The following is a 10650-nucleotide window of genomic DNA, read 5'->3' on the forward strand; positions in this document are numbered from 1 at the left end:
CCTAGGAGGCAGGAAGGCTTAATGCCTTGCTGGAGAGATGCTGGACAGGAAGGTATGGACGGCCTGGAACTGGTCAGAGAAGGTTCCAGAGGCAGCATGTGGGGGAAGCATAAGCCAAGTCAGGCCTGAGCATCTGGGATGCCTAGGCCTAGGGGCCCTGAGTTCTGCGGCAGCCTTGCCTCACTCTGCGCTCAGCCTGGTTGGGCACCGAGGCACCAGAGCTTCCCCAGGCAGGCAGGCTGTGGGGTGGGTGGCGAGGGGCCACGCATAATCCGACCTGGCGGCTTGAACTCCTCCGACTTGTCCTCCTCTCCCTGGGCCATTCTAGGCCCCGCCCCCCGTCCTCCCTGCCCCCAGCCGGTGCTCTGGGACGTGGAGGAGCGGGCACTGCCCACCCTCCGGATGTATAAGCGTCCTGGCCAGAGGCGGGCGGTGCGCGCGCGTGTGCGCGTGACGCTCCAGCTCCCAGGCTGCTCGGCCTGGGCGGTGTCCCTCTGTTCGGGGTCCCTGACCAAGACAGTGAGCCGACTGAAGGGGTTGGGGGTGTTTTCTGGGCTGGGTCCTGTTCAACTGCACCGAGGAACGGACAACGCCACGTCTCTAGGGTTGTCTGCTTGTAGCTGGTGTGGGAACCGAACTGCCCTCTCCTCACCCAGGTGCAGGGGCAGTGGGGGAGGAGGAGGTGGGAGAGGCCGAGGGTAGGGGCAGGACCGGGCCCAGGCAGCCCCGATGTTCTTCATCGGTGGCCAGACTGCTGTGGGATGGGGCTGGGCGCTCTCTTGTAGTTGCCTCCCCTTTGGGGCTATAGAAGCCTACAGCGCCTTCGCTGGACAGAGGGAACCCTGGCCTCGGCGGTAGCAGCAGGATGTTCGAGGGGGACTGGTCATGGAGGTCTCTGGGAGCAGAGATGAGGGGCAAGAAGCTTGAAAAAGCAGCACGACCTCTCACTCTAAGGGCGCTCCACCCATCTGGGTCCCTCCGCTTCCACCGGCGGGGAGTGGGGAGCTAATGACACCAAAATCCCCTGGGCCTGGAGCTGGAGGCTATGAGCAGCAACACAGGCCCCCGCCCCCGGTCCCGTGGGTTGGGCTGGCTTCGGTGCTGCTGGGTGCACGCAGTCAGAGGCGGCGCCGGCCAGGCCGCTGGGCGCCTATGGAAGCGCGAATCCCGCTGTCTTCTCGGGCCAGCGCATTCAGCATCGCCTCTCTGGTTGCAGCAAAGGCCTCTGAGAACTCCACTCGCCTGGGCCCCGGGTCCACCGACCTGGTGAAGCTTCACGGGCTGCTGGGATCCCAGGCCGGGATGCACTTCAGCACCGTCACCAGGGACATGGAAGGTGAGCCTCTGGCTGCATCTACATGGACCTGCCCTCCCAGACCCGGGTTGCTGCTGCTGCTGCTGCTGCTGCTGCTGCTGCTGCTGCTGCTGCTGCTGCTGCTGCTGCTGCTGCTGGGCTCCAACAAAAGAGGGTTGGCAGAGTGGGGTGCAGAGCGGGTGGAGGGAGTTCTTGTGTGGAAGACTCCAGGCTTCCAGCTTCAATTCTGGGACAGAGAGTCAGGGGCCAGCACCCCATCCTGTGCACTCTCCAACCCCGGGCACCCTCCCGCCTGGGGACCCAGCGGCAGAGACCCTCCCGCGGCTAAAGACAGGCCCAGAAGAGGGCAAGTAGAGGCCGGTAAGGAGAGGACAGGAGGAGCAGAGAACACCGCGCAGAGGTGGCCAGGAGCTTGGAGAGGTGGGAGGACAGTGGGCAGCACAGAGGAGCGCAAGAAAGTCCAGAGACAAGGGGAAGGGAGCGAGGAAAGCAGGGAGGGCAGATGGGAGGGAAAGAAGTTGAGGGAAGGAGCGAGCGGAGAACACAGAAAAGGGAAAGATGAAAAGGAAGGCAGCAGCGAGAGAGAAGAGCGTGAAAAAATCGACGCTATGAAGTTAAGTCATTTTAAAAAGTTAGAGAAAGACTCCCGTTTGTATTTACTTTTAAGGGAAAAACCATTAATAACAGAGAAGCGCATTCAGAAATAAGAGGCCGAAGGCAGACGGAAAGAAGGAGTGATGAAAAATAAAGTCGGAGGACGGGAGAGGGGCAGAAAGGAACTGGAGCAGGGGCATGAAATAAAACAAATAAAGGGGCGGGAGGAGGAAGATCATCAGGAGGGAGATTTTGAGGGAGGAAGACAAAGGTAGAGAAATAACAAACGGGAGAAGCAGAGCCCGGAGACCGGGGCGAGACGCGCCGCGCGGGCGGACGGCCCGGCGAGGGGCGGCGGGCGGCCGGGCGCCCCGGGGAGCCGGTCCGGGCGGTCGGGGGGCCCGGGCCGGGCGCGCGGCGGGCGGGCGGGCGGCGGGGGGCCGGGAGGGGACGGCGCGGGGGAGGGGCGGGGGCGGGGGAGGGGCGGGAGGCCATTGTCTCGGCGCGGGGTGGGGGTGCGCGGGGCGGGGCGGGGCGGGACGCCTCCTCGGGGCCGGCCCGGGGCGCAGCGCGGCGCGGCCCCGGCACTCGGCCCGCGGCGCGGGGCAGCGCTCACCTCGGCGGCGGGGCGGGGCGGCGGCCGGCGGGCCATGATCTCCGCCGTGTCCAGCCCGTGGCTCACGCAGCTCTCGCACTTCTGCGACGTTGCAGCCTTCACGGCCAGCAGCCTGAGCAGCCTGGGGGCCGCGGGGGGCTTCCCGGCCGCCGCGTCGCCGGGCGCGGACCCCTTCGGCCCGCGCGAGCCCCCGGCGCCGCCGCCGCGCTACGACCCGTGCGCCGCCGCCGCCCCGGGCGCCCCCGGCCCGCCGCCGCCTCGCGCCTGCCCGTTCGCGCCCGCCGCGGGGGCCGCCACGAGCGGCGCGGCCGAGCCCGAGGGCCCCGGGGCCAGGTGCGCGGCCGCCAAGGCGCCGGTGAGGAAGAACGCGAAGGTGGCCGGCGTGAGCGTGCAGCTGGAGATGAAGGCGCTGTGGGACGAGTTCAACCAGCTGGGCACTGAGATGATCGTCACCAAGGCCGGCAGGTCAGGGCGACCCCCGCCCGCGGCGCCCCACGCGGGGCGGGTTCGGGCAGCGCCTTGGTCCGACCCGCGCGAGCGGGGCCGAGGAGCGGGGTGGGGGTGCCCGTCCACCTGCGGGGCCCTGTGGGCGCCGCCAGCTCCTTCGCTCCCCGCGGTCCCGGCTCCGGCGACCGCCGCCCCGCCCGCTGGGCTGGAGGGCACGGCCGGCGCGGGGACCCGGAGGCGGCGGAGGGGAGCCGGGCGCGGCGGACGCCGACCCGCGGCCCCCGGACGCCGCGCTGCCGCCCGGCCGGCCGGCGGGGAGCTCGTCCGCTGGGGAGGAGGCTGCTGCTTCGGAGGGGCCTCGCCAGCCAGGTGGCTCCAAGCAGTCCCACCTCAAAGGCAACTATGCACTTCGCTCGCCTAGCTTAATTGTCAGAGGTACCTGACAATTGTCTGGAAAATTTTAGGAGAGAATTAAGAGCCGTAAAAACGGTGTGCTCTTTCTGATGGAGGCTGCTATCCAGTTTTCTTGGCCTAAATTGTGCTTGATTGTGGGGCCTGCCGGCACTGCCAGGCCCCACCGCCTTCCAATTGGCCTGTATTTGTTTTAAGGACCCAGAGAGAAGGGGAACAAGTTTTTCGATGCAACCGATTTGACCAGCAGACAAAGGCGCGTGTCGGGCTGTGTCTAATGTACACACGGAGACACCAACCGCCATATCTGCACAGCCACGGGGAGCTCAGGGCCTGTTTGCAGATCTTTCTCCGCAGTTTGCCGGGCCGTCCTCCCTGGGGAGTCTGGGGCCTGTGCCTGACTCCAGCGCTAAGGGTATTCACCAGGCTTCTCTTGGTGGCCGGTCTTCACCCCAGGAGCCTTCATACCAAAACACCCTCCAGCCAGCAGAGGTGGGGGTGGGGTGACAGGAGGCCTGTCCAGGAGGGTCGTCATGGCATGTGTGAGAAGGGATGGTGGGAAGGCCGGGTGGGGGCCAAGCTTTGTGTTTCTCAGGGCCCAGCAGCTAGCAATCACGACAGGGTCGGCCCGCAACAGGGTCGGCCCACGGCAGTAGCCCATCTGGGAGCTACTGAATGTCCTTTCCAAAGCCCTGATAGGTACCAAGTGGCGGTCCAAGGGAGGGGAGAGTTAGAGGACTATGAAGCCACATCTGCCCTGAGTAGCTGTCTTGGGGTTGTGGTGTGTGGGTAGGGAATGGGGACTCATATGTGTCCCGGAGGAAAGTGGGAAGACACCAACATTGGGTCGGAGGGTTCGAGAGTTGGGCGGAATCTGGAACTGTGGACTCCCAAGCGTAGGCCTGGCTGGAGAGATTGGGAAGTAGCCACAGACCCAGCCTCAGAATCACACAGACTACCCAGTTTCACTTTGTTCTAGCCTATCTGGGAGCAGCTCAGTTCAAGCTGGGGAGGCTCTGCCAAGGCCTGAGAATCTCTGGGCCTTTGTGTCTCAGGAGTCCTGCTGTGAGGGTGCTGCCAGCTGAGGCTCGCTCCAAACCAGAGGGGCCACCAGTTGGAGCTACCAGTTGGGAATTGGCGATTGCTAGGCCAAGTCTATGCAGGCAGAGGTGACAGGAGACATAATAGGCCATGTTTGGGGTGTGGAGGCTCAGCTGTAGCGCTGAGTTAGCTGTTTTTTGTGTGTTTCAATAAAAGGGGGAAAGGGACTGCCTTGCCACTCTACTTGCCTGAGGCTGGGCAGGGGACCAGTTGGGTTCCAGCCGCTGTATGAGGGAGATGAGATTCAGGGATTACTAAACATAGCAGCCACAGGGAGGCCAGAGGGAAGGGCTGAGCAGCGGTGTTGTGGTCCTGGACTGCTCAAAGTGGGGGTGGCCCTGCCCTCCCCCACCTGAGGTGACCTGAGACTCTGACACCCTCAGGCGTATGTTCCCCACGTTCCAAGTGAAGCTCTTTGGCATGGACCCCATGGCCGACTACATGCTCCTCATGGACTTCATACCTGTGGATGACAAGCGCTACCGGTGAGCACCTAGTGTGTGCGTGCCAGGCTTGGGAGGGCGCCCCAGGAAGCGGCTGGTCCCTGACTGATAATCACTTCGAGGGTGCCCTTTGTCATTAGTGACCAGATGGTTCCAGGCACCTGCCCTGGTTGCCCCACCGACCTGTTCACCCCTGAGCCCTGTCAAATCCCAGATGATGAAGGAACCCCACTCCCATGGGTTCTCAGGAATTCCCGGAAGGAGACACAGGCTGATTGCACCCCTCCCCGCTGTTGGTCCCAGAGAGCTTCCCATCCTGGCTAGTTTGGCTCTAGGCAGGCAGACCCGCATATCCCGCTGCCTTTCATGTCTCCCTCGTGGGCACCTTATCCCCTTCCCCCATCCCCGGAGATGCTGGGCCCCAGGAGCCGGGCAGGAAAGGTGGGGTGCCCGAGAGAGATTATGCAGGGCGGGCCTCAGCCGCCTGGACAATTAACAGCAATTAATAAAGAGAACCTTAACCGCCCTGTGCCTGAGGCTGCCGAGGCCAAATCCGGAGACTCTGGAGACCAGCCGGGAGGTCCATGGTGGGTGGACCCGGGTGCAGCGAAATGCGGCAGTGGCGGCAGCAGCGGCAGCGGCGGCAGCAGCAGCAGCAAGCACAAGGCCTCCTCCCTGGCTTCCTGCTTCAGTAGGACGGCTTGTGTACCAGGACGGGGAGTTTTCTATTTTCTCCACACTCCCCCTTGGAAAAACTTCCAGCCCCGGTGGCTGTTTGATTTCATGGATGGGGAGACATCAGAAGTACTTTCACGGTTCATTCGCCGCAAGGCCCTTCTCATTCACCCCAATGTGACATGACCCTTGCTCTGGTGCTGCCTCAGGTACGCTTTCCACAGCTCCTCCTGGCTGGTGGCTGGGAAGGCCGATCCTGCCACGCCAGGCCGAGTACACTATCACCCGGACTCCCCAGCCAAGGGTGCACAATGGATGAAGCAAATTGTATCCTTTGACAAGCTCAAGCTGACCAACAACCTGCTGGATGACAATGGCCACGTGAGCACTCCCCTCCCCAGACTCCACACTGTCCTGGTGCAGCCCCTCTGGAGTCGCTGCCCACCAGAGCCAGAGGCAGAGCTTGGGCAGCTTGGGGTGTGGATGAGGGTGTGGTGAAGCAGGGGTTCCCAGAGCCTGGTAGGCCTCCAGCTTATGAGAGAGGGTTACCCTCCTTCCTCGCCCCCTCCTGATACTGATATTTTGCTGGCATTTTTTTTTTAACTGAGAAAGAGGTAGGGGCGGGAGACTTTGCAGAAACCAGGTCGGTGATACAGCCTCAAACCTGCAACCACCCACCTCAATTCTCAGGGACCTAAGGAAAAAGAATTGAAGACCTGCTCTTTTGCCATTAAGAGCATCTTTTCTGGTGGTCCCCAGTTGGTGCAGTTGCCTCTTGGTCCATGTAACCCAGCTTCATTTGGGGAGTAAAGGGTTTTGCCCAAATTCTTTGGGAACTTCACTTGTTATCTGGACCTCTGCCCATATCATAAGCGCTGACTTTGCTGCCTTGCCTTCCAGATTATTCTCAACTCCATGCACAGATACCAGCCTCGCTTCCACGTTGTCTACGTGGACCCACGCAAAGATAGTGAGAAATACGCAGAGGAGAACTTCAAAACCTTTGTGTTCGAGGAGACACGGTTTACAGCGGTCACTGCCTACCAGAACCACCGGGTGAGACCTGGGGACCTGCGAATTCAGCACTCTGGGAAGGGGTGCAATTTTCACTTGCTGCCTGAGGGACAGGTTTGGACCAGGAAACTTCGGGTCCCTGTGGAACACAGTGCTGCAGGTGCCTCACCCCCAGAATCTCAACAGCCCCCTCCCCTCTGCTGCAAGTGGGTCCAGCCTCCTATCAGGTTGATCTCTCAAGGGGCAACTGTCACTGTGGCCTTAAAGTCTGTTTTCCAAACCATTCCGGAACCACCCCATCAGTTTACCCAGATTCCTAGGGAGTCCCTCAGCTCTCTACCTCTGTAGGGATGTGGAGGAGTGGAGGAGACCGCTTGGGGTAGAATAGAGGCATTCCCTACATAAAGAGAAGGCACCCCAGAGTTGGTGACCCAAGAGGCACAACCCTGGGCAAGAGGGCAGGCGGCGGCCCCTCCATGTCTGAGGAGTGCAGAGGCTCCCTTCCTGCTAGCACTTTCCACCCTGAAGGTCGGGTGGCCCCTGAGCGGTTGGCTCATTTTGTTAGTACTCCCGTTCTCCCTGCAGATTACACAGCTCAAGATTGCCAGTAACCCTTTCGCCAAAGGCTTCCGAGACTGTGACCCTGAGGACTGGTGAGTGCGCTCCGCGGAGACAGCGAGCAGCCCGGCTCGGCTCGTGGCCCCTGCGCTGCCCTGACCCGCTGCTTGCCTCCTCCTCACAGGCCCCGAAACCACCGGCCCGGTGCGCTGCCGCTCATGAGCGCCTTTGCGCGCTCGCGGAACCCGGTGGCCACCCCCACGCAGCCCAACGGCGTGGAGAAAGGTAGGACCCGGGTCGTAGGGCCCCGGGCGGGCGGCCGCGCCCCGCCTTGCCTGCGCCCCTGTGGCGCTCGCGGCCTTCGCGCCGGTTGCACAACGGCGGTGGCGGCGGGCAAGCGCGCACTCGCCCGCCCGGCCCGACGGCTGCGCCCCGCCCGCTCCGCCCACCCCGGCTGCTGCCCGCGGAGGGGCGCGGGCCCCAGGGGAGAGCCCGGGTCTCCGGCTGGTTCGGAGAGAAGGGGCGGGAGCGCCCGGGAGTGCGGCCTCGCGCCCGCTCCCCACCCCGGGCCCTCGGCTGGTCTGCGGGTCCTCGCGGGTCCTCTCCGCGGCCCCGGCCACAGCGCGCGCTCCTCGGCTCTCCCCGCAGACGCGGCCGAGGCCCGGCGGGAATTCGAACGAGACGCGGGCGGGCCGGCAGTGCTCGGGGACCCGGCGCCCCCGCCGCAGCTTCTGGCGCGGGTTCTGAGCCCCGCGCTGCCGGGGGCCGGCGGGGCCGGCGGCCTCGTCCCGCTGCCGGGCGCTCCCGGAGGCCGGCCCAGCCCCCCGCATCCTGAGCTGCGCCTGGAGGCGTCCGGCGCGCCCGAGCCGCTGCACCACCCCCCCTACAAGTACCCGGCCGCCGCCTACGACCACTACCTCGGGGCCAAGGCCCGGCCGGCGCCCTACCCGCTGCCCGGCCTCCGCGGCCACGGCTACCACCCGCACGCGCACCCGCACCCGCACCACCACCACCACCACCCGGCCGTGAGCCCGGCCGCCGCCGCCGCGGCCGCCGCGGCCGCCGCGGCCGCTGCCAACATGTACTCGTCGGCCGGCGCCGCGCCCCCCGGCTCCTACGACTACTGCCCGAGATAAGGCCGGCGCCCCCGCCCCGCGCAGCCCCGAGGGCCGTCGCGGCCGGTCCAGCCAGCCCCACGGCCGTCGACGGACAGCCCCCGCGCCCCCGCCGCGAAGCCCTCGGAGCCCCGCGGCCGGCAGAGCCCGGCTCCCCGCCGAGCCCCGCGCGGCCGGCCCGACGGCCCGGGGCCCTCCCGCAGTGCCAAACGCCCGGTCGGCGGTCAGCGGCAGAAGGAAACGGTATTTATTGTTCTCCGCGAGACCGCACCCCCCAGCCCCTGCCGAGCCGGCAGTTGCAGTGTAGACGACCTAAGAGCCGAGTCTCAGGCGGTGTAGATACGTGTAGATATGTGTAGATACTGTAGATACCGCGCCCGCGCCGACTTGATAAACGGTTTCGCCTCTTTTGGAAGCTGCTTGCGTGTCCATTTATTCGCACGGGGGTGTTCGGGGAGAACGAGCCCAGGTGTCAGAGGTCGCAGCTTCCAGTGACCGAAGAGCGGGTCGCGAGCAAAGCGGCTACCCCGGCGGCGTCCTGCCCGCCCCGCCCCCTCGGACACCTTCTTCCCGACGCTGGGCTCCCCCCTCCCCCCCCCAGCCCCGTCCGGGCCACGCCTCTGTCCGTCCTTTCCCCGCCTCCTCCGGGCCCGGCCTCCGCCCCTCCTCCCTCCTCGCCTCCACCCCGGCTTCCCGTCTCAGCTGTCCCCAGTTTTCGCGCCCCGGGCCCCGCCCCAAACCCCAGGTGCGCACCCAGACCCTCTACCTGAGGTCCTCACCGCTCAGTGTCCCTCCTCGGGAACGCGGGCCCGCACCGGGCGGATGCTGCTCTGTTTGCACTTCCTGGGATCTGAGAATGACGCTGTGAGGAGACCCCCGTCAGCGGGGCTGGGAAAGGGAGAAGCCCTGACTCTGATGGCAGAAAGACAAAAACAGGCAGTTCTGCTCTTCCAGCATTTCCCCTGACCTGGCCCTAGTCCAGCCTGTGTTTTCCCCTGTTTATTGACTTTATTCACTGCGAGTGTCCCCACGGAGTGACCTGGACAGGGGGCACAATCACAGTGGTCATGAGTCATCTTAAAACCTGTGTGGAAAGCATTTTTCCCAAGCCAGGTGGTGGGGGACCTCTCCCCATTAACTCAACACCAGGGATGGGGCCAGAGGAACCCTTTGATCCCACCCTTCCTGAGTCCAGGCAGGAAAAGCTGACAGCCGGTCAGCGTCAAGGCTGCTAACTTAGACACAGGATGAACGGGAAATGCAAGTGACTGAGGTTCTGTCTCCCTTCTGTGCCTGTCTCAGTGTGTTTGTGGCCGTCACTGCCACGTGGCTGTAGCAGCCTGGGTGCCACCTCCCTGAGGGCACTTATAGGCAGTTCCCCATATTTGCCTGGACTGGATGTGTTCTTTCCAGATGCATTAGTCCTGGTGGTGTGAAATGGCCGAAACTTAGCAGTTGGACAGCAGGAACTGTCCCCATGAGGTGGGTCTAGAATGGGAGGGTGTGTTTGGCGAGGCTGCTGAGGGGTGAGCCCTGGAATCAGAGCCCTCCCCCAAACCTTTCAAAAGGGACCACTAGCGCCAGGGTGTGAAGACTCCTGCAGCATCTGCCCAAGTGGCCAGCAGGCTCCATAGACACAGCATCAGGGACAGGGACACATTCCTAAGGTAACTCTGGACACACATCCTGGAACCACATCCAGCCCCCTACTACCTAGGTCTCCCTTGGATGAGCCACATGCACCAGGGGGTTCCCATTGCTCCTGGAAACCAGTTTCACATTTGCACCACAAATGCACCCCATGCCCCTCCTTGTCCTGGGAGATCTGCAGGAGTGACAGACAGGATGTGGTTTGCCCTGCAAAGCCAGTTTCCCTTGTGGGTGCTGGGCACCTCTCCGGGCCACACTGTGAGTGTCAGACCTCTCTCTGCCACCAGTGGAATGCAGCCACTTTGCACACTCTCAACACCTGGGCCTTTGTGTATGTGGTGGGGGTGGGAGGCACTGAGGGAGAGCAGTTGGAGAGGGCTCTGTTTTGCCTTGTTCACATTCAAAGTGAGGAACCCCTCTGAACTGAAGATGGTGCTGATGCCTGTGCAGGTGGAGGGAGATGCTGCCCAGTGTGTGGCCTTGTGTATACCCGTCCTCTGCTGCAATCATCACTCACTTGAGACTGAGAGCCACTGTCCAACCAGGTTGCCACCAGCCATAAAAGTCATTTGTATTTTAGAGACTTAAAATAATAAAAATTAAACATTCAGTTCCTCACTGACTGTGTTCCACACACTGGGATAGCATTTCTTGCTGGTCAACCCACTGGACACTGCAGATGAGGGCTTTCTCCATGCTGGGAAACAGCCC

General features: G+C 63.5%; 1 protein-coding gene across 1 annotated transcript; it reads left to right on the plus strand.

Moving 5' to 3' along the window:
* Window positions 1-402: 402 nt before the first annotated feature.
* Window positions 403-8310, plus strand: TBX1 (T-box transcription factor 1; the record flags this gene model as incomplete). The annotated part of the gene is made up of 9 exons (XM_084245815.1): window positions 403-519; window positions 1222-1336; window positions 2621-2990; window positions 4868-4969; window positions 5812-5983; window positions 6503-6658; window positions 7202-7269; window positions 7359-7459; window positions 7823-8310. 9 exons carry the CDS (start codon window positions 403-405, stop codon window positions 8308-8310), a joined length of 1689 nt encoding a protein of 562 aa, XP_084101941.1.
* Between the last annotated feature and the right edge of the window lie 2340 nt (window positions 8311-10650).

Source organism: Talpa europaea (genome assembly GCF_964194135.1).
Source record: "Talpa europaea genome assembly, chromosome: 10".
In the NCBI taxonomy this organism is placed as follows: domain Eukaryota; kingdom Metazoa; phylum Chordata; class Mammalia; order Eulipotyphla; family Talpidae; genus Talpa; species Talpa europaea.